The sequence below is a fragment of the Chaetodon trifascialis genome, chromosome 23 (genome assembly GCF_039877785.1).
Source record: "Chaetodon trifascialis isolate fChaTrf1 chromosome 23, fChaTrf1.hap1, whole genome shotgun sequence".
In the NCBI taxonomy this organism is placed as follows: Eukaryota; Metazoa; Chordata; class Actinopteri; order Chaetodontiformes; family Chaetodontidae; genus Chaetodon; species Chaetodon trifascialis.
The window spans coordinates 4354381-4378964 of NC_092078.1; the positions used below are offsets into that span (position 1 = coordinate 4354381).

At 43.6% G+C, this 24584-nt stretch overlaps 1 protein-coding gene across 1 annotated transcript in view; it reads left to right on the top strand.

Moving 5' to 3' along the window:
• Positions 1 to 24584, top strand: part of htr2cl1 (5-hydroxytryptamine (serotonin) receptor 2C, G protein-coupled-like 1) — a 127034-nt gene that overhangs the window by 87704 nt on the left and 14746 nt on the right. The window contains exons 3-5 of the mRNA XM_070993221.1: positions 3884 to 4050; positions 8612 to 9731; positions 19708 to 19908. Coding sequence (XP_070849322.1) covers positions 9317 to 9731; positions 19708 to 19908 — 616 coding nt within the window. The 5' untranslated portion in view covers positions 3884 to 4050; positions 8612 to 9316. The remainder of the gene's footprint in view (positions 1 to 3883; positions 4051 to 8611; positions 9732 to 19707; positions 19909 to 24584) is intronic.

A 24584-nucleotide genomic window follows, 5' to 3' on the forward strand; every position in this document is an offset into this window, starting at 1 on the left:
CTGACCTCGGCTGCTGTTTCCCAGATCAACGATGACCTTTGAACCTCCACTGAAAGCTTCTGTTTCGATGGATTCGGCACCTTTGGCTGCTGTCTGTCACATCAAGTGCATTTTATTACAAAGCAGCAGCGTGTGAGGGACTATTTCCAGCAGTCATTGTCCTCCCTTGTGTCTTCTTTTGCCATCTTGGGACCCTTTTGGAAACAAGTGTTTTCCTATAGATTCCTCTTCTGTGTCCAGTGATCCATAAATCAATCAATCAATCAATCAATCAATCAATCAATCAATACAGTAAGTCTACAGCCATGCTCTAGCAGCTCGGCGACCTTGTAATTAAGCACAGACGTGCTTTGAACTGAACGCTAACGTCGGTGCGCTAACATGCTCGCAAAGCTGATATTCAGCAGTCAGTGTTTACTTGGTCCACAATCTTAGTTTATCGCGCCTGCATGCTAACGTAGGCTAATTAGCGCTTAAAAAAACAGCTGACAATGAGCAGACCAATAGACCAGTTTGCTTTTGGATTCAGCGTCAGTATTAGACTGATACCAAGAGTAGCCGTTAAGCTAGTAGCTAGTAGCTAAGCTGAAACCAATGGACTGTAAAGCATCTGATGTGCCTGCAGATTGAATACCGATGTTTAGCCCCATCGTACCCTTTAGCGTCTTTATGAGACTCTCAGCTGACCCCTACACCCCACAAAGCCTCTGAGTTTCATCCATGATCCGTCTTTAGCTCAGATGCTAAAGGGCTGACGTGGCTTTATTCTCGCTGTTTATTCTCCCGTTAATCATTCATCTCTCTGCCTGCGCCCTGAAGCTTTCTTCCTCAGGTCTCACCGTCTCTGCGTCCGTCCTCACTTCTTATTCTTTTTGAATATAATGGCAGTGAAACGCCGTCGCGCTGATCCATGAATATTCTCCTTCTTTCACTCGGCGCTGTCGTCCCCTGGCATCCATTCATCTCGCCGTCTCTCTAGCTTTGCCAATGTCGTCCGCGTCCTTTGAATCTGAGTCCCGCACTCTGCCGCTTTCTCTTCTCCCTTCTTGTTTCTCTCTCCGCGGCGCCCGAAGGCTCGTCTTCTCCTCTTCCTCTCTGGCTTCCTGTGTGTAATCTTCAGCCTCTCGGCCGACTTAAAGGACGCTCTGTTCTGTTCTCCATTGTGTCTCAGAGCGAGCGAGCGCGCTGCGATCTGTTATCTGCCTGTCCAATTTCACACGCTGCATCGCGAATGCTTCCACACACACACACACACACACACACACACTCACACACACACACACACACACACACACACCCAGAGCTGCACATTGTTTTTTATCTTACTTGCATCCTTCTTTCTTACAGTCCTTCACAGCAGTTGACACACTCAACATATTTGACTCACCCATCCCCCTCTTCGTCTCCGACACACACGCACACACACACACACGCACGCACACGCACACACGCAGATGGAGGGATTATGTGGTATCACATTAGCAGTGCTGTTATTTGTTAATGGCCTTCACATCATCCAGCAGAGAGCAAACTTTGACTCTTTAAACACATTCAACCCTCCGTCTCTCTCTCTGTGCGTCTCCCGGTGTGTCTCCCTGTCTCACTCTCTTCCTGTCTCACTCTCTTCCTGTCTCACTCTCTCACGCACATCTTTGCACTTCCTGTGTTTTTCCCTGAAACTGTTTTTTCTGAAATTTCCACCTTAACGTGAACATATTCATCAGGCCTGCGTTTCATGGCTGCTTTCCACATAAGATATTTGTTGTTTTCTTTATCAGTTTGCCTGTAAATCCACACATATATCAGCTAATTAGCAGCTAAAGCTACAAGCTACACAGTCATAATAAGCTCTTTTACAGCCTCTCAGTGTTCACACCTCTACTAAACATATTTGTTCGCCTGTTTACTGAAAATCTTGTTGCACAAATCGAATCTCTCTTTCCTCACATCACAAGCAGAAGAGGCTGGTTTTCCCTCTGCGCTCTAATGAAAAGTTACGACACTGCGCTTGTTTCGTTCCCCGCTCACAATCCCTCCTCTCATTAACTCACTTGCTCTCATCTGAGCGTCTCTCTGCTCAACCTGAAGTTTTATTCCACATCTTTTTCCTTTTTTTTTATTAATAACTGAGGTTCAGGGAGGCTAAATCACCTGAAGAATATCTGCGTTCAAGCTGAAAAATGAGAGAGTCTGAGGTTGTAAATCACCTGCAACAACCATCGTCTTTACAGGCCATTGTAAATACACCAATCATCCAATTAAACTGCATGCAATCAACTTTACTTGCAGTAATATGAGGCTTACAGGCCTCTGAGTACTTGTATGCAGTATAATAAAACCCAAGAAGACAAACCTGCAGAATTAACAATATTTTTTGTTGCTCTTGTTCTTTATTACATTACTGCTACTAATGATCTTACTTAATTTTCTTGTCTCTCTCTACTGTAATACTTGAAGCTGGGAGGGTAATATACTGCATACATGTCTCTGTGTGTCCTATGATGACCCTACATGGGATGAGCTGATGGAATTACTGCGTTTTTATTGTCTGAATACTGCGTTTCTGTATCTGTGCAGTCAGAGTTTGCGGTTTTAAAGTCTAGTTACTGTAAGTGTACTTGTTATTTTGTCCTTTAAATTGCATTGTACCTTTGAGTTTGGGATTTTTTTAACTGTCTTTTCCTCCATCGTCCTCCCACCAAACCCCACCCAGTCCACCCCCCTCGTTCCTGTGCGCCGCTCCATCTGTGCACTCCATTAGGTGCAAGACCTGCATCGGATAGTGTCACGCACCAGGGTGCACCAGGTTTTAATGTCGGCAGCAACGTTGCTCTGAAATCCCTCATGGCAGCATGTTCTCTTTATGGTTGTATAAACAAAATCATGCAGCAGGTTCAGAGATGAAAGTGCTGCAGATAAACGTGAAAAAAATCAACCTCGGCGCCGACTTTTATGTCAAATTACTACACTTCTTCTGTCAGTCATCCCACCTCGTGTTGCTTTTCTGCTGTCTGTCATTTTCTGTGAGGAACAAATTTCCCAGTCAAACGAGTGACTGTTACCCTGAACTTTAATATAAGATATGTAATCTTAGATTCCTAAAGTCAGGCCATTTTTGATTTTTTTCTAATTATTTACACTTAACACTCATTTCATAACAGCTTCCTGACTTTCAGGACGTTCACTGGAAAGAAGCGAGTAATTTGGTCACGATTAAAGAGAAAAATGAGACAAAGCTCAATTAACGCAGCATTAATTCATTCTAATTGACCGCTGGTGCGACCTTGAGGGTCTTTAAAGTCGCAGTCCTTTAGGATTGTTGGCACGGGGTGATTTGGACTACAGAAGAGCAGCTGATGGAGTGATGACAGAACGTAAATACAACAAATGCTAATGCAGAAAAAAACAGAAAAAATTGGGTTTTATTTCATGGAAATTGTAATTTGAGGTCAGAAAAACATGAAATTTGTACACAGGCTAACATACCAAACAGCATGAGGGATAAAATTTATGATAATCCAAGAAATAATATCAAATTTTTGTTGCTACACATGAGCTCAGTTTGTCATCTCTCAGTTTGCCTTGTTGCTACCAACAGAGTTAATTTAAGCTCCGTCTAATATAACCATATGGAGTAAAGGGTGTCTGTTCAGTGTCGGCGTGCTCGTGTTGGATGAAAGAAACTGAGGATTAATGGTGCGTTCACTTGTGTTGTTGTTGCTGTTGCCGGTGTGTGGGTGTGTGTAGGAGCCACTGTGGTTTCAGGAGGTTTTCAGTCACTTTTAACCTCAGTTTTGATCTGAAACGCTTCACAAAACAGCATCAAAAGTCAAAGTCTCTTCTCTTTTTTTTTCCCTCCCTCTCCCTCCCTCTTCCTCTGCAGGCAGATGGATGATGCTGATCCCTCGCTCCGGAGGTGTGGAGTGACAGATGACAGAGGGATTGATACAGCGAGAGAGAAAGGGAGCGGTAACGTCGGAAAGGGTCGCCGCCGGCGGTAATGGAAAGCAGCGGCAAAGGTCAGGCACATCGATCGGGAGGCGAGGAGAAGTAAGTGACCAGATTTACTGATACTGGGGTGACGGCGTCTCTCGCTCGCTCGCTCTCTTCACAGTCTGCCTCTGTTTCCTCTCACTGCCTCAACTTTTCTCCTTGTAGCTGCCTCTCGTTTCTATCCCATCGCTTTGTAAAACACACATTTTGTACGTGACGCCTGCAAGTGCTCAAACTTGAAGGAGCCTCAAAGCTGCACTTGCAACGCTGCGCAGCACCTTCCGCGAAGGCCTTGTCGCCTTAGCTTTAAAGTTTGCGTCTGGAGAAGATGTGCTGCTACGGCATCGTGCTCCGACCACAGCGGTGACTCGGCGCACCGTCGGCGCAATCAGCTCGTTCTGTTTTAAGTTGCTGTTGTGCGTCGGCTCCTTCTGGCCTCCTGAAGTGATGCTTTTCACACTTCATGCGGGTTTGGTGGTTTGTTTGGAATAAAAACGGGCAGAGCATTAGCCGAGCAGGTAAAGAAATGAAAACCAGAGGATTTTTTGGTTCTCTAGGCTTGGAATCGCAAGGAACAGCTTACCTGCAAGGTGAGGCTCACCTGACAGACGGACGGCACAGAGAGGCTTGTTTTTGGTAGCTAGGCTAATGCTGTGAAGGTAATGAGTGTCCAATGCAAGCATAACTTCTGGTTAATCAGAGTGTGAAAAACATGTTTACAGATCCCTTCAGTGTAGACTTTACTTTGCCGTTTGTGTGTTACAGCGCTGCACAATGCTAAAAAGAACAACAAACATCATTTACAGTAATCACTTCATACTGAAATGAATCCATTAGAAATGTTGTCAAACCCGCGGTCATTGTGATCTGTTAGGTGTTGGAGTGTTAGCTCACACAGCCTTTGCACTGTAGATATCTAACAGTAAAATGCTAACATATTAGCCCACTAGCACTAGCGGTAGCTCAGTCAGTCATGTGACCTTTGCTTGCTGGTTGTATTGGTCCCTCCCTTCACATCAGGTTTCCCTTTCCAAGTCTTCAGATTTAATATTTAATGTTTTGTTGTATTTTATATTTGCACTCTTTACACTAACATTACACATTTTTGTGCTCCTGTCCTTAGAATCGGGGGTTTTACATCTTAATTATGAAACACAAATGAGTGACGTAAAGACCAAGAAGTAATGAGATATAATTAAAACCTGCAGCAGGAGCTACTATCTGCAGGTAATTTTGTCTTATAAATGTCTGAGCAGTGAAACTGACTCAAAACTCATCCTTTGTCCCGTTATAAAACACTGTTGTCACAGAAGTTGGTATTTAATAATGTACCAACATGTATAACAGGTGGTGTTTGCGGATATGAAACATAAACCCTTGAACGCTAAGCTTCAAACCACACAAATAAAAGCAGTTAGTGCTGTTTGCCTTTATAGGGCAGTTTAATAAGAAGAAAATCCTTCCATCCCATTTCGCCGCCACCCTCCGCTGTTTTATCTCGCGGAGCAGAAATGGCTTAAACAAACACGAGTGCAGCAGCAATTTGTCCCCGCGGTGAAAAGCGAAAGCGGCGGCGGCGACATCTGCGCCTCCGTGGCGAGATCCTTTGTGAGTCTCCAGCCGGGCCGGCGTGACTCTCTCTAAGAAGTGGGCTGCAGAGCGTTGTGCAGCCACAACACCAATTATAATCTGCAGATGATGCGATAGGTTAGCTGAGACATGCGCTCGCTCGGCGGGGCCCGTCTAATGTCTGGTTTGAAACTAATGAACTGTGTGTTTTCATGCCAGGTTTGAGGCTATGACTCAAAAGAAAAGGATGCTTTGAATAGCAAGTTACCGTCCTGTGGAGTCCAAGGTTCGGCTGAATCCTGGCTGACTCTCAGTCACTTCTCCTCTGTCTCTTCTTCCTCTAACCTCCCTCCTCTTCCTCCTCTTGGTGACGTATGGCTGCTCCATCAGACCAGTTTAATGACTCGCCTGCGGTGCTGATACGAGGCCATAGATAGGAAGCCGCCTGTCCGTCACACACCATTTCTCATCATCTGTTGTTCTTTCATTTTCATTTTTAGAGTGCAGGTTCACTGATCTTCAACCCAGACCTCATTATAATGTTGTTTACCGTTATTTAGATTCATGCAATCTCATTAAAAGCTTTAGTTTTGACCTCGCTGCTCTGCTGTTTCATCGATTTTATGTTGCACAAAGCCCACAACAAATGATCAATAAATCTTGATAGAACGTGGTTTGCAGCCTCCTTTAATTGGGTAGCGACATAATAATGATAATAATAGTAATTAACTTTGTTTGTTTAGCAGCTTTTATGCAAGAAATGCGCTTCAAAGTGCTTTTCAACAAAGAAACCACATGCAAAAGGTGCAAGTGTAATCTCAAAACGGCATCTAGAGGAGGAAACCGTGAAGCAGTAAGAAAGATGAAAATATCTTTATTTGTTGTCTAACATCAGTGTTGATGACAGTAAAAATCAGAGAGAATAAGGATGAAAATAAAACCACTGAATAATGGTAATAACATAAAGACAGACAGAGTACATAAAGCGCATAAAATCAAGTAAAATACAACATTTTTAAAGAGGTGCAGCAGTGCGGAAGTAGCACAAAAGCTAGTTAAAGGCTAACGTGATGAGACACAGTTTTCTTTTAAAAACATTGTGAAGAATTGACATTTTGAATACCAATGAGTAATATTGGACACTTAACTCAGTTTGATTGGTGTAAATAGAAGATTGAACGCTCAAGTTTTTGCCGCCGCACACCTTTAAAAAGGAGAGAAGAAGACAGCTGTCGCACCGACGTCGTTAACGCGTTAATAAACGAGCAGATGGAAGAGAGCCGCTGTTGTTTTATCAATCCACGTCAATGCGGAGGGAGTCGCCCATCCATCACTCAACAATATGAAGCGCAGATGCCCAAAGTGTGCTTGAACTGTATCTTTATATATCTTTACTGTATGTTTGCAGTAGCTGGGCTCAGCGGCCGGGTACTGCGTGGATGATAAACTGTAGTTTAGACCCAAGAGTGGCTGTGAGCGTCTCATCTCGCTCTCGGCAAGAAAGTGCGTTCCTTTAATTATATCTAATTATTCCTGCAACCACAGAGGCTCAGAAACAGTCATATGAATCACTTTTACACAGGTCATGTGGGCGGTGGGGTAATGTGAGTTCTCAAGTACTGTTTTCAGGTACTTTACTTGAGTATTTCCATTTAATGCTACTTTATGCTGCTATTTCATCATCTTTGGAAGCAATATTGTACTTTTAACTACATTTTATATCATTCTGAAGTGACAACTACATCATGTTTTACTTTTTTTACTTGAAGTATATTTTGATGGTAATACTGTACTTTTAGGATTTTAAATGCAGTGTATCTACTGTTGTAATTGTTATTATTTTGTCATTTAGGTATGAGGATTTGTTGTGGATAACACAATGAACCTGCCCACACGCGCATCCATCATCTGAATTAAGCATTGTGTTTGCACACAATCACACCTAGACCATTAATTTATGCACACCCAAACGGAAGCAAAACAGAGGCGAATGAATGCACTCGAGCACACAATGAGATGTAATAAATTCACATTAAACAATACAAACGTTAACGTGCCCACACAGGCTGACAAAAATGCAAAGCAGGGATTTTATTACTCTGCGTACAGCAATGAGAAAACCAAGCACACACACGTTCAGAGTGCCTGGTGTACTCGGCTTGATAGTATGGAAGGCTCGCCGCCCACTAAACTCAGCTGGAGGCCTGAGTCCGTCTGAAGATGTGCTGGTGTTTTATCTCACACACACACACACATGCACACACACGAAGAAGGAAGCGCACACACCCATTCATTTTTCATTCTTAAACATGCGCCCACAGATTCAGAAAAATCTCAGCTTTTCACCGTCTTTCATGCTGTCCAGCTGTTTGTTACAAAGACATACATGCACACACACGCACACGCATGTGCACACACACACACACACACACACACACACAGTGCAATCTGACCACGTGTCCTTGAAAACATCTATGAGGTGCTAAATCACTAATCCAGCTGAGTGCTAAAGGTAAATAGAGAGGACAGCCGGTAGCTTTGCACACACACTGTGATGTGAGGTGTAAACATCAAAGCTTCTGTTTCACTTTATCTCCTTTAGTTTATCTTAAACGAGTGCCGTGTTTGACACTGGTAGTCACTCTCGCTCCCACACTTTTACTGGGAGCGCGGACAATGTCGTAAATAAGTCCAGTAAAGGAAGAATCGCTGGGAGGAAGAAAGTAACTAAGAAGGAGAGAAGAAGAAGAAGAGGTGAGCGGCTGTGTTGACGGATTGGTGGCGATGGAGGAAGAAATGCAGGAAAAGTGAAGGGAAAGATTTAGAGATGCATGAAAGGCAGCTTGGAAACTGAGCAGGGATCCAGAAGATTAAATGGAAGGCTGGAAAGATCAATGCAGGCATTGAGGTTAGATTGTTAGGACGATGCAAGAGAGGAAGGTTTGATTGATTAAACTGATGATGAATGACTGGTTGAATGCAAGTTGTACAAACAGGAAGTTCAAAAGAAGTGATCTGATCTTTTTTTTTTATTTGATTCCTTCTACAGATCAACCTGATCATCAACTCTGACTTGAACGAAGAAAAGCCTCTTGCAACACCTTGGAAACATCTGACAACGGCAGGTGGCCGTCAGTTGAACGCAGCTGCTAGAACTGACTGATTCTCATCGGAAAACCAGCTCGCAACGATCCGGCAGCGGGAGCAGTCAGTAAGCACCAGCCATGGATATGTTTAAACCAGTTTTCAGCTCTCGATCAGAAACTCTTAAACTCCCAGTTCCATCAAAGCGTGGATGTGACTGAACACCACAAAGCAGCAGGGGACGCATTGGCTCAGCGCACACCTTGAGAACTCGTTGCCAATGACTTATTGGCAAGAAATGAGAGATACGAACTCCAGGGAACAATTTGAGGCTGTTTGCAGCTAGCAAGACTTTACTGGAATATAATCAAGAACACTTGTAGCTAGTTCCACCCAATCCCCTCTTCCCTGTCACTCCCCATGCCCAAAGTTGCTTCCTCCCTGTTTTTCCCTTTCCCCCAGACCCTGGTTTCATCAGTCTGTCCTTATTAAGGGTTTCCTTTTGGGAGAAAGAATCCATTTTGGAAGATACAGAACTCTTCAAGTAAGTGTCTCTCAATGCTGAACGCATCTCTCTCTCCACCTTCTTCTTCGCTCTGCTGGTGAAGAAGAAGAAGGTGAATTAAAACTCCCCTTTGAGCCTCCGATAGGGTAAGGGTCACTCTTTGGGATGGGCGGCCCAGCGAGGGCTCTTCTTGGCGGGTTCAGCACCACCACTTCTTCCCTGGAGGTTGGAAGTCGGATGGCTTGGCCAAGCAACAACCCCCTGGACCTCAACCAGACCCTGCCATGGGGGCTCGGGCTTGGAGGCAGCGGTGGGGCTGCGGCAGCCATGAGTGCCGGGCTGGACAATTTTACCCAGGAGTCCGTCACCAGAGCGGTGATGAAAGAGAAAAACTGGCCGGCGCTGCTCATACTCGTCATCATCGCACTGACAATCGGTGGCAACATCCTAGTGATCCTGGCAGTGTCGCTGGAGAAGAAGCTCCAAAACGCCACCAACTTCTTCCTGAGGTCACTGGCGGTGGCGGACATGCTCGTGGGCATCCTGGTCATGCCGATCTCCCTCATCAACATCCTCTATGGTGAGTGCTGCAACCCAGAAAGCGACTGCTTTTGTTGACATGTAAGGTAGGAGACACATGCAGCAAGCAACAAACACTATTTCCCCCCCGTAGAGAACAAAATTACAGATCTCTCCTCACAATAGCAGGAAGATAATCCTCAGAGAACAAAAGATGCTGTAGAATACATCTTTTGCAAATGTAGTTTCATAACTAAATACTTTTTGGGTCGGTCCATCCAAATCGAATGTATTTTCTCACTTACCCGTTGTGGTATCTAGCTGTGCAGATACTTTTATTGATTTTCATTTTTTAGCTTTTGTGCTATCTGCCTCTGAGATTTCTGCCTCCGCTCCAACACAATGGAAGCAGATTAAATTTAGTGTGTTCACATCAACACAAAATTACTTTTAACAGTGCTCTGTGAGGCTGTGCTTGAACACGGTCGTGCTAACAGGCTCGCAGTGACACCATTAACATGATGCTGTTCAGCAGGTAATGTTTGCCGTGTTCTTCTTCCCAGTGAATCATATTAGCATGCTAACATGTGCTAATTAGCACTGAGCACAAAGCACAGCTGTGACTGATGGGAATCTCATTAGTTTTGCAGGTATTTTTGTTTCAAAATATCATCAGATCCTACTCAAAGTATTACAGTTCTTCCTGAGGGAGGCATGAATGTCACTTTCATGGCTATCATCCAGCACTTGACAGTTCATTGAACAAAGATTGGTGACTTGCACTAGAGGAAAAGCCAGGGGATCACCAAAGTCTGAGGGTTTCATCGTATGGGGATCAGCAGTGTCTAATGTCTGCGGTGTCATCAGTCATCAGTGCAGGTTTTAAACCACTGGTTTGTGGTTATGCAAATTCAGATACAGTGATGGATCTGTCAGCTCGCCTTGTCATATCCATCACGCACCTGATCTCCTGCTCTCCACAGAAAACTAATAGGATCTGTCCACTCGACATCCATCAGTGGATCCAGAGCATCTGAGGCGAGTCAGATGCTCCGATGTGCTCTAAGTGCTTGCATTGATTTAGTTCTTTACAACTTCTTCCATTAATCATAAAAAGACAGAATCACGCGGATAAAGCTCATCCAATTCTTAATCAATCTCAGGCAGCGACCCACCCACTCGCCAGTTATTGCCAGCGCACTGTGACATGCACCCTGTCATTATTTCAAAACATTTCTCAGTGCAATTATTGAAATGAGTATTGCTTCTCTGAGACACTGCACACTGTAACGCTTCAAGTGATTCAAGGATGCCGACTTGATAATTGCAATATCATACCCGCCACCCTGCTTACAATACCCCTGCGGGACTCTGCATGAAAGCCTGCATTAGATTAATAAAATGTCTGATTGTTATATGGTAGGCTGTATGTTACATTTCAACCATAAATTAAAGAGAGGCTGCCGTCTTTTCACATTTCAGGCATGTCTCTACATTAACACCACAAAGGAGAGGTTAATTTCTTACCGTGCACCTGAAAATGTGAGAGCTGGCCTTTGCAGCCTTCTGCGACAGTAATCCTCGTCAATGCCCACTTTTTTTTACTTCTAGGAACCTGATTCATTTATGGCACGTGTTGATAGAAAAGAGGTAGCGTCACCACTGAAACATGGTCAGGGAGAGTGCGGGTCAGAAAAGAGCAACAAGGGAAGGCAAAGTCAATCGAAACAAGGTCAAATCAGACCTGAAGTCTGTCAAACTCACTCTCATTATGAAATACTGATTATAGCCACTTAAGCTAAATCTTAAAAGCCTAAAAACCTGCATGCGAATTTGGGTTAATTTGCTCCATCGTTTGTCTAAATTTTTTGGGTGATGTGTCAGAGGTGGAGGCCATTCTCGTCCGCTGACAGCGTCGACGGCCACATATGAATATGTTGACTTGGCTGTGCTGAGAAATTTAGAAAATAGATGTTTATTCTCGGCTTGGGCTGAGTGATTCGCGGTGTAATTCAGATTGTCGCGCGGCTGACAGCGATGTTGAGGTGAGAGGTGTTTTCGTTTATCAGCCGGCGTCACATGTGGTCATTTTGTGTCTCCCTGAGAAAACATTTTGATTAACTGGGTGCAAACGGCGATGGCGTATGAGCCAAACGGAGTCGCCTGGGAGGAAAATGTGTGTCAGTTTAGCAGCGTGACAGCTGAGAAAGACAGACACGGAAAAGTCAACAGAGACGGTATCTCGACAGGTTAAAAATGTCGTCTGCTGGAGTTTGGGGGATTTTTGTGCACATTACGATGATTTCACCTGTCAGGATTTCTTTTCTTTTTTTTCCATTTCTGCTAGCAGACATGATTGAAATCTAAACACAGCCCTCAACACAACTTGTTCCTTTATATGACATGCAGCAGCTTTTAACCATTCACACACACTCACACGACGACACAGCATCGGCGGCAATTTGGGGTTCAATATCTTCCCCAAGGATACTTCAACACGTAGATCACCGAGGCCAGGGATCGAACCACCGACCTTGGCCGAGCTCTTACCTGCCTCCTGAGCCAAAGCCGCCCCATGTCGAGTCTGTGCACAAGAAATTCAGCATGCAGAACTTCCACAGAGCTGTATATAGACTTTGTTTGAGACTTTGAGGCAGAGACGGTCTGAAGAAAGACCGGACTCTGCTGCGTTACGGAAGATTTTTAGAGTTTTTGGAGCTTGACTCATACAAGGGATTAAAAGTCAGGAAATCTCGGCGTCTGACTTCATTTTTTAAAAATCTGTCTCTTGCAAATCCCCCGGATTTATCAAAGCGCAGTTCTGAATCACTGGATTACCACTTTAAATCAGCTATTCAAAACAAGAAAAGGCAATTATCAACAGATACGTTTATGCAGAAATGGATCGTTAAGAGCTGAAGAAATGAAGTTGTGGATCAATATTAACATTTTGAAGCTCGTCTCGTTTCGCCCTGCAGCTCGTTTCTGTCCAAACTATCCATGTCTGCTCTGTCGCAGCATCCTTCGGGAATACTAAGCAGGACTGGAGGCTGATTGCTGCTTAATGGGCCACGTATGGCCAACGGACGCTCGCTCACTCTGTTAGTCCGAGCTGCCGCCGCTGATTGCTCCGACGTTAATCAATGTTTCACAGAAACAAGCGAAAGCGCGGTGAAAAATGAAACAGTGATGAGTCTTTTTCTGTCCCTGTCTGTCATTTATATACACTGCAAGCACATACGCACAGAGCCTGGATCTGTCTGCACTGTTACCCGTCACACTGGTACTTGACTGCATTGATCCCCACGGCTGGCTGAGTGATAGACCAGACACACGCACACGCACACGCACACGCACGCACACGCACGCACACGCACACACACACGCAGGCACGTCACAGAATGTTCTCACAGGATTTAAATCGTCGATGAATCATTCGCGATCCAGCAATAACGACAATGACAATGATGATGACGATGACAAGCATGAGAAAAGATGATGTGGATGGTAATTTGGCAACTTTTTGTCCACGTACACACACACACACACACGCACACGCAGTCTTCTGTCTGCTGTCACACTCAGCTTTTGGTGAGTGCATTTGAATTTCTTGAACTGGAAGAATTGATGGAGGCTCGGCTTGCAAGCATCACCGACACACACGCATTTGTCCCCAGAAGGAAGGCAAGTCCCCCACATGCGTTACACATTATATATTCCCCAACCCCTCACCCTAACCTACCATCACAACTAAATGCCTCACCTAAACCCAACCTAAACCTAAGTCCAACCTAACCCTTAAAACCAAGCCTGAAAACAGCTCTTTGAAGGACCATCTGAAAGCGAGAACCGGCCAAAACGTTTCCAAAAATACCCTGAATCTCAAATATGCTCTCACAAAGATAGACGTACAAGTACACACACAGGCCAGCTATTAACAACCTGAGTTAAAGGATTTTTAGACAGGAAAAATGATCTAAACATGCTGATGAAGTCATGTTTGTCCAATAAATCTCTGCAAATGTCGTAACTCCAGTCAACCTCCACCGGGTTCACACGCCACCGCCGTGTCCTCTGTCATCAGACACACACATGACCTCATTGTGTCTTGTGAAGGATGTAAATGGGCGGAAATGTCCACACGCAGCGTGTATGGCAGGAGCGGATTACGTAAGAGTGGCTGAAGGTCCTGCAAGACAAACGCAAACATGTACGACGAGTTTGGGAACTTCAGATGGTTCGCAGAGTCGGACTGGGAATACTGGAACACGCAACCATAAAGGGGAAGTGAAAATATGTATGTGTGTGTTTGCACGTTAGCATCAAATCTAGATCTAAGACTGACTTTCAAAGACATTCTGGCTGCAAATGAACTCATTCGTCACACAACCTTCTATCCATTGACTGCTCGACACCAACCAGTTCAGATTCATCTGGCTCGTTTCCTTACTCGGCTCCTCTTTTGAAGTGATAATTAAACACTGATAATATATGAAGTGAGGAAATTGCTCACGTTTGCAAGTGTGTGACATAAACACGAAGAAGGCGGCGCAGAATGTATCTCACCTCAAACTCTCCAAACGTGAAGCAAACACACAAATATCTTCGATTTCTGAGAATAGAGGAAGCAGGTGTTGTAAAGTAAGATCAGATCTGAACACAGAGGGCAGGGTGGAGGAGTGATGAAGACAATGAGACGGATGAGGAGCCGCAGAGAGGAAGAAGAGATCTCATGGACTCAATTAGGACACACACACACAGCCTAAAAGTATATGACCTTCAAGGCCAACTCAATCAAAGCCGAGCGCTCAAGGCTATTTCTCTGCATGGAGCCCAGCCTGGAAACACACGCACACACACATGCACAAAAACACACATGTACAAAAACACACATGCACAAAAACACACATGTACAAAAACATACACACTCGTTGATGCTGGACTCCTGACAGTGGATTAATATGAAATGTGTCACCTCCGCTTTAATGAATTGGGGAGAGAAATAGAAGCTGAGGGTCTGTGATATGAAATGCAGCGAGAGCCAGAATGGACCTGGACATTTAACTCCACAGAGGACACATTTGAAAGTGGACATCTTTAATAAAAAATGATATTTGCTTCTGTGATTTTCATTAAACTCAAAGACCTTAAGAACAATCCTGCAAAGGTTTCCTCACTGCGCTCTGACTTGTGGTCATATCCATCTGCAACAGATAATAAACATCCAGCACCAACATTCAGTGCCAATGCAGGACGTGATGAGCCTTAGATGTACTTACAGTATTAGAAGTACTCAAAGCATAAACATGTCTCCTGTGACTGTTAAATGTTTATATCGTATATCATTAAATTATTATTACTTACGCATTGATGTCAAAGCTGGTTGAAGTGGAGCTCATGATGATTTTCATTATGGATTCATCTGCTGATTATTTGCCTCATTAATCAACTGATTGTTTGGTTTGTGAAAAGCACAATTACCCAGAGCCCAAAGTGACACCTTCACAGTGCTTATTGTATCCACCCAAACCTCAAAATCATTAACAGCACATTAAAACAGCTAATTACAGAAAGAAAGCAGCAATGCCCACATGTGTGAAACATAACAGATTATAGAAGCTCTTTGTGTGCAAACATTTTGATTTTAAAGTAACTACAGCCCTCAGATAAATGTGGTGAAGTCAAAACTACAAGTACTAATACCGAAATGTAATGAAGTAGATGTAGAAAGGTGCAATGGAGGACTGAAAGTACTTCATATTTGTACAATACTTGAGTTAATGTACTTACTTGGTGAGTGTTGGGGTGATAGGTGTGTCTGTTAAAAATGAATTTATATACTATATACAGTATATATATAAACATATACTTTTACTCAGGTACTGCACTTTTACAATGCATAATAAATGTAATAAAATGGATTAGCATTAGCTGAAAGAGCACATTTTGCTGGTAGATACTGCAGTTATTCAGTGATTATCCTCAGGCAGAATGCATAATGATCATAATCAATAATCAGTCTAAATGGCAGAAATGAAGGCGTTGCAGTCCTTCGATCTGTTTGTCATCCAGCCTGAAAACTTCAAACCCTTTTTCCCTCAACGTCACTGCTTCTGGAGCGACCGCAGGGCAGTGAAACACGGAAATAAATAAAGAGAATAAATACTGACGCATCCGACTCCTTAAAGCCACATTTTCCATCAGCACATGCCGTAAACGTGGCTCGAACAGCCGCTTAAGAGCTTTTACGTGACATCAGGAGCGCCGGGTGTCGATAAGTGTTGCTGTTCCATCTAACAGCCTGTGAGATCATCCGCCTGCCTGATGCAACTGAGCAATCGGCCGGTGCTCACGAGGCGCTCTCACACCTCGACCTGAGAAAAGCCTCTCAGTGTCGGAAGTCAACTCGACCTCCAGTTAAACTAGTGGCGCTGTGATAAATCCGCGCCTCAGATCCCTCCTTGACCAGCGTCTGATCTGCGTTTGAATGGTAATCTTCCTCCGCCGACACACTCGTTCAGCCTCTTATTAAAGAAACAAAAAGGCTGCTTCATAACTGGGAGTTTAAGCGCTTTATAAACCGTGTTTAGCAGCGAGAGCAGACTTGAGTCTCGGTGTATTCACCAGAAAACCCAAAGCGCCCGCGAGCCGGCTGAGTAACACCTTGTGTGTGAGTGTGTGTCATGCAGTGCCCCCAATAAGTGTTTGACCTCTGAAAAGTTATGCAAGCTGCCTCCCACTCTCTCATACACACACACACACACACACAAACAAGCGTGTGATTCACTCACATGCATCACATACGTGCTGCTTGTCCTGCGAATCAGATGAAATTATGGTGTGTGTGTTTGGCTGCAGGTCTTGAAGGGAGTGTTCATACAGCTGCAGGATTTGAAAGACGCGGAGAGACACGCTGTGCAGTATTTAGGAAGCTGACAGCTGGAAATGAAGCCGAGCAGAGGTGAACAGGAGCACCATCAGTTTCCCCTGATGCTCCTCTGTCATTACTCCAGACAGGACAACCTTCAGGGAGCATACATGGAGAAAAGATCTGTCCTTTTCTGCAGCGTGCCTTCCCTGCTGCTGGGTGAAACACTGCCAGGAGATCCTTTTGGCCTGCTAAGCAGCCGGCTCGCTGATCAATCAGATTCATTTAACCCAGTCAAAGCGAAACTTAACCCATTGATTTCGTTCTCCCTCTGCCAAATTGCTCCCTGCTGGATTTCTGTTAGTTACTCCAGCTGCTGTGTTGGCGTCCCGGGTGGCCCACTGCTGAGATAATAGAGACTAATTTTTGTTCCCCGTGACCCAAACTGTTCACCCTGCAGAGCAGTGAGCCAAGATTGTGACGAGCGCTGCAGGGCGTGTCGCTGTCACTGCCTTTGACCTTTGACCTCCCTGTGGAGGGGGACAAAAAAGAAGGATTTCAGCCTCTGGGATCAACAGAGCATCAGTGAAAGAAAAACGGCTGGTCATTGTTAGCATATCTGATGTTGGGCTCTGTTTCCTGCTGCGAGTTAAATCACCATTTTACTTACAGTTGATTAGCCGTTACATCATTGGTGGACTCAGGCTGTCTGAGCGGCAAAGCTTCAAAAAGGAGAAAGGCACCAGCTGCATGTGGTGGAGCAGAAGGTTTTCTAGCATGTAGGGCAGCTTATGACACTGCAGAAGGTTTTCTCCACTAGACAACAACTTAGAGGGCATTGCATCAAGTTTTCTCCACTAGACGAGCCCCTTAGAGGGCACTTTAAGGACACAGTTAGTGCTCTTTGGTGGAGTTTGGATGCCTAACAAGCAGCTTTCACCTAAAGACCACGTGGTCTTTATGTGAAGTGGCGTGTGGTGAGGGAGCTAATAGCTAAGAAGCTAAAACCTCATTCAGGAGACTCTGTGAAGGACTGCCTTGATGCTGCTCCAGAGCTGCTAGCACAAGACAAAGTAAAACCGCTCCAAAGTGTTTTTTTGTCTGGAATAATTCATGGAGATGAACTGAAAACCTGACATGGAAACTCGCTGATAGCAAGTGTGATTTGGCCTTCGTGGCAGACATTTCCAAGAACCTCTCAGACCTGAACATCAACACCTGAAACTCCTGCAACTCCTCAACATGCCTTTGCTCCAGTTCTAGAAACCATAAGTACTTCTTGAGGATTGTCCCGTTCTGAGCAGACATTCATCAAAGTTTACATCTCTCTTTGCGACAACCCACGACTGACAGCAGCTCTGTTCTGGTTTCCACTCAAGTCTGACCCAAACCTGGATCATCATCATCATCATCATCATCGTCACTACCATCTCAGGGGTAGCAGTCAAGGAGAAGCAGTTCCAGTTATTGCAGACATTAGTGTGATATATGTGTTCAGTAACTTAGTGTGACCCTCGAAGGATGTTGTAAAAATTTAAATGGGTCTTTGATAGGAACAAGGGTCCTCACCCCTGCCCTAGAGGGCACTTTATCATGTTTTATCCACCAAGAGGAAACATGATGCCAGGACGGGAGAGCTGGCGAAGGACTCGCTTACAATGACGAGGAATAAACAGCCTGCAGCAGTGCTAGCAGCTGTGTGAGCTAAATGATAATGTCAGCAGGCTAACAAGCTCACGGTGAAGTGTTAAAGTATACAATAATTCCCAGTTTGTTCCCGGTGTGTTATGGAAAATAATCTGTCAGATCGTTCCTTATCTTTACAATCAGCCTTAATCAACATTGTTATTCATTAATTCACGTTTGTCAAATCCTTTTCGTTATCTTTCCAGCTTTTCTAAGAATCAACAGGATGCATCAAGGCTTGAATCTGCACAGCTGCCCTCAGGCCCAGCAAAGCTTCACTCTCTTTTCATCCATCCACATGCAGTGTGTTAATTAGTTGAGCAGCCCTGCACAGAAACATACAAGCAGCAAAGTCTTTCTGAAACATTAACGAAGCCTGAGCTTTACCTCCCTGCAGGCGGCATTCAAATCTAATCTTAATCTCTGCCCTCCGACGATAGAATCGGTCCACACATCTAATCTTAATCATAATAATCAGGGTATAATGCTTGTAAACTGTGTCAACGCTCTGATCAAACTGTTGCCTTAACCTGATTCCACATGGGAGCTGGGTAATTTAGCGCATGTGAAGTGTGCAGCGCCTCGTGCTTTGATGTGCTCTAATTGATTAAAGTTCAGCCGGCCTCTGCACGCTGCCTCTGAAGCCGTCGTACTCCGCTGACCCCGGTGACTTTCTTTCAAAGAGAGATGTGCTTCAGCAGCAGCTGTCGAGGAGAAAAGATGAAGGCCAGTCGGGTTTTTTTTTCCGTCTGTCATCCCAGAGTGGGCTGCATAGTAATCCTTGAAGAAATAAAACAGTGAATTTGACACTTTTTAGACAAATAAAGGACAATAAGACGTCACAATGGCTGAATGTAACTAAGTACAGTTACAAGTATTGGAATGAAGTACAAATTTGACACACTTGTCCTTGATTATTTCCAATTTATGCTATTATATTTCTGCCTCTCTGTCCAATGAAAACCATGTATCTCCAAAGCTGGTGATTTATATTTCTTCTGACAAACTGAAGGATGAAGTGTTCTTCTCCTCCTTCTTCAGCTAATCAAACCCTCTCGGATCAGCTGAAGCTGCATCGTCACAAAGCTGAAAACAGCCTGCTTCTTCCGAGCTCGTCACACTTTTTGGAGATACGTGGTTCTCACAGGACGGCCGCGCTGCAACCATATGATGATCTTCTAGAATATGATGCATTGCTGTAGATTAAAGCAGCCAACAGGATATAAAGGAGTTCAAATGAGCTCAACCTGAAACATCTACAGCAAACACATGAATGCAGCAGACAGAAAAACACTGACAGGGAACATTTCACTGCAGTACGAGTACTTTGTTTTCCTGATAATAGTCGAGGTTTGATTGCAGGACTCTCAGCCGTGTTTCCACATTGTGGTATTAGTAGCATTTTACCCTTTTATCAGGTGTTCTAACCTTTTCTTCCGCCCGTCTCTCTCCCCCCTCACCTTCTCGCCTTTCCTTACTCCAGACTACGCCTGGCCTCTCCCCAGCGCTCTCTGTCCGATCTGGATCTACCTGGACGTGCTGTTCTCCACCGCCTCCATCATGCACCTGTGCGCCATCTCTCTGGACCGATACGTCGCCATCCGCAACCCCATAGAGCACAGCCGCTTCAACTCCAGAACCAAAGCCATGATGAAGATCGCCGCCGTCTGGACCATATCTATAGGTCAGAGTGCATGACACGCATATTTAATGTATGAGCTATGTGAAAGATTTAAGAGTACTTTAACTTTTATGGAGTAAGTTTGCAGACTCCTGCTCCAAGCACAACCAGCAGGATTAGACGAGATCAATAACAGCTGGATTTGCATGAATTTGCCATCCACATTCATGCTGTCAACAGGAAGAGAGCTATTGATTTTGGAGATATTCACGACCTTTTCCAGTATAGCGCCGCTTCAAATTCATAGCAATCCATAAAGACAGCTGGGCTCAGCTGATTAAAGGAGGCAAACTTCAGATTTATAGTCTCTGTGAGACAGGAGAGAGATTTAAAGGGCCAGCTCGCCCAAATCTTCTGGTATGTAGCCAGGCAGCTCATGTTGCTTTTATTTTAAAATTAGTGCTGTCAGGCGATTAAAAAAATTAATCTAATTAATTACAGGATTTGTAATTAATTAATCTAATTAATCGCATTTTAATCTCATATCTGCTAAAGGTCCCCAAATAAAGAATTTGAATTCTAGGACATTACAAAATTGTAGTGCATGACTAATCAATTGAATACACCAAGAAGAGAAGATTTGATATCCACATTTTTATTGGTGAAGTGTGCTTCATAAATGAAATTCAAAAGAAAAAAGGTCAAGCACATCAGCAAACCAATTAGGCCAGGTGCATTATTCAAAAATGCAATAAAAATACAGTTAAATAAAATAAATAAAAATCAGAAATAAAATAAGGCTAAGTCTCAAATAGGCACATAAGCAGACTCTCAATCAAAAGGAATACTAAAGCTGACTCAATACAGCAATTCAAAATGAATAATAGTATAACATGCCTCTAAATAAGGCAACATCAATAGCAAGATGCCAACAGGCATTTCTTTTAAAAGGGTATCTCCAGTCATAATCTATGTTTGTCTCAAAATCACCACACCTATTATCAGTTCATCTCATAGCATCCATACACCCAACCTCAGCTTGTGGAAGTTTAGATTCAGTTTTGTTCAGAGATCAATCATTTACACCGAACATACAGCTGGTGAATTCTTTTCATCACTGTAGTTCTCGACGGTAGCTGGAAATTAGAGTCAGATGACGCTATCTGAAACGCCTCTTTTAGGCCCTCGTCTTCCACGATTGAAATCGGCCTGCAATCAGCAGCAACCCACTTTACGATTGAGTTTGTCAGTTTTTCTGTCGTTTCTTTGCTCATTCGTTTTCCTAACTCAGCAAGTGTGGGTTGGCGGAGTGAGCTCACGGTCGCACTAGCGGCACTAGCAGCAACTACATGTTTACATGGAGCGTTTAAATGATAATTCAGGCTGGAGCTGTTACGGTGATAGGAAAATTCTTTTTTACACAAGGTACAAATCACTGCGCTCTTGTTAATAGTCCCGTCTTTGTTCTTTTTATAAATAAACTTGCCGTTCAAAGGTCCAAGTAGGCTTGCTTTGCTCTCCGGTGTCGCATCCATGTCTGTTGTCACCCTGCTTTTGACTAGTGCCGCAGGTAGGATGCAACCTGCCACTGCAGCCTACGGGTCACTCAAAGGGCCAAATTTAAAATGCTTGCGCATTGACTTGCCACTCATGATTAATTGCGTTAATTTTTATAGCGCGTTAATTTGCAGCATAATTAATTAATCTAATTAACGCGTTAAACGCCCTATTTAAAATATCTGTTTTATGTTAGTTGAATTATCACATTTTTCTAATGTAATTCTTCAGATATGTCTGTTTTTGATCACTCCAGTCGCTCCAGTAGTGGTGTACTTTAGTTTATTAGAAATATTAAGTATAGTGAAGTCATTACACTTTTGCTTTTTGTGTTTAATTTAAATTTAATGGCTGACATATACTTTTAAAAAGTGTACTTCAAAATACAAGTTCTACGTAAACGTTTCAAAAATGAACCCTCTAATTCTGCAGTACTTAAAGTGGTATTTCAAGTATTTATAAAAAAGTGTACTTTTAAAAAAATCTATGAAGTTACAAATACTTTTAGTAGTAGTAAAGTGTACTTCTGAAGAGTATGCACTGTTAACATGCTTAATTAAAGTGTACTTCAATTTGAAGTTTGTTTAAGTATATTTCCAGCACATTGGTGATATATTACAATTGTACTACAAGTGTGTACAAGTGTACGAAGTGATTTTCACTGGTGTACTTCAGGACGCTTAAAGTTGTAAGAAGTTGCGCCACTTAAACATATTTACACTACAAGTATACTCAAGTATTGTTCAGGTGGTACTCAGGACTAGAGTATACTTCCGTTTGGTTGGTGTAGATTTTCATTTTGTAGTTAATATTTTTGGTCCGTTTACAGCAGAGAGGCACTGATTCAGCTTCACGGTCATCTCTGAGGGCTGGGTTTGTGGTGTTGTACACAGTATTTGTGTTTCTGTTAATGTGTCCATCCCTAAAGGCCTCCCAGATTGATGACTGTGATTCAATTTAATGGCTTTTTTTGGGATCCTCCGGCAGTTTCTCCAAAGGTCCCTTCAGATCACCTACTGACTTCCTGAGAGACGCCGGGAACGCCGTCGGTTTGTTGACGCTCAGAGCGTCTGGCAGCTCTTTCTTACACTTGGATCTGATTTGCATCACATACTCCTCTAATGTCCAGAGGTGGTCGCAGCACTTTTCATATTCATCTATATCAGAAGCAAAAAAAATGCAGATGAATGGGTTATGTCATCTGTAAATTTATGGAAACTATTAGGAGCAGTAGCCAGGAGATAGCATCTATGGAAAACACTGCACACCTCCAGCCAGTGTGTGTAAAAACACACTCACTGTAGCTGCAATATTAATTTGTTTTTGATTCAATAGCTGATGCTGTGAATCGGACAGGAACCCCAGATTAATGAAGCAGAATAAGAAGCTGTCTGGCTTCATATTTTAGTCGAATCTTGTAGGAACAAGTGTAAAAACAGCCTGAATGCCCTGCAGCTCTGCAGGTCTTACGAATCATTTCAAGGCCTTCTGTTCGTATTTCAAGTTTAATTTGTTTTTCTCGTTTCTTCTCAAGGCGTCCACACTGTAAAAACAACAAACTGGTTTTAAGAAGCAGGAACTCATCAGATGATTTATTTCAAGCTGGAATATACCAACAAGAAAACAGATTAAACAGTCTCACCACGATGTCCATTCAGGAGCTTTTAGTCACGTCACATGATCCTCGTCAGCAGACCGGTTTAAAATTTTGAGCATTTAAGGACGTTTCGTCCATGTTTCCTCCGTCAGTAAAGTTACTTCCTTCCTGACCTTGGAGGCAGCGAGTCGAGAGGAAAAGTTCCCTTTAATTTCCCTCGTTGCTCTGTTTCCAAACTCCCTGATCACTCGCTCTCCCTTCCCTTGTTAGAGCGATCTTTTCAGCTGTATAATAGCCTGGGGTAATCAGTTTGTTGTGTGTTTGTGTGTGTGTGTGTTCTGGCGGGGGGGGGGGGGGGGGGGTCACGCCCCCCCCTGAGCAAAGTGTTGAGGGATCAGATGACTTTTAGAACTTTTCTCTTCAGCCCTCCCTCTGTCTGTCTGACCTCCGGCTTCTGCTCATGTTGTTTCGTGCCCTTTAAGACCCAGGAGGACTCCCATGTCTAACACGCACAAACACACACACACACACACACACACACACACACACACACACACACACACACACACACAAGCGCACAGACTGTCTGAGCACACGTATCGTTAGCCTACCGTCCTAACATATGCAGCTCTATACTCAGTCATTGCATTAGCACATAAGCCCCCTTGGGATACAGAGGATTGTTCCTGCGTGTAATGAGTGCAAAACAAACGTCCTTCCAGAAGAAATGCACATCTTATATTTAGGATATCGCTACAATCTTAATCCTCACGTGGGATTTAATGCAAGTGAACTCGCTGACCTTCATTTGGGAGAGATTTGGATTGTTGCTGATAGGCTGTAGTTAAAAAACAGAGAATAAAATAAGTCGTTTGCGTCACGTTACTGTTTTGTGGTTGCATTTGGATTTTTTGGACAGGAAGCGCGATAACACGCACCGATAATGCTGATGTTTTGCGTCGTTTACGGATGCCCAGAATGATCAAACCAAGAAACCACGAGGAGTTTTTATTGAGTACCAAAAGGTGTTGTTCATGAGGGTGAAAACTGCAAGAAATTGACCAAAAAATGACGGTCTACGTTCCAGAGGAGTCTGATAACGGTGGAAATGGTGTAACATTAGCTATAGTTTTAAATATATGGTGATAGATTTACAGTAACAGCTACAAGCAACACGACTAACACTTGTTAAATCAGCGTTAACAGTTTCACGTAAGACAGGCGAACGTAAATAACGTATCCGTCTTGTTTCGCGGCGATCCACAACTTTAGTTAGTTAATTTTGACTTTTCTGCTTCCTTGCTAATAAAATGTAGTTTTCGAGTGCGTTAATCTGCCATATTTGATGTTAAGCAGTCACTGGGAGCGAAACTGAAGCTTCTCCTCTACAAAGCCGAGATATTTCCTTCTGAAGTACTTTTCCTCCAACTGTTGTAGAGTTGCTTTCCCTGCGAGAGGTTAGTTCTTGAAAGCGGCCTTGACAGATGGAGATGACTGAAACCTCAAGATACCAGCCTCAGTGTTACTTCACTCTCCCTTCTCGCTCTGTGCTTATTTACTACTGGCTGCTTTCAAATCGTAAGAA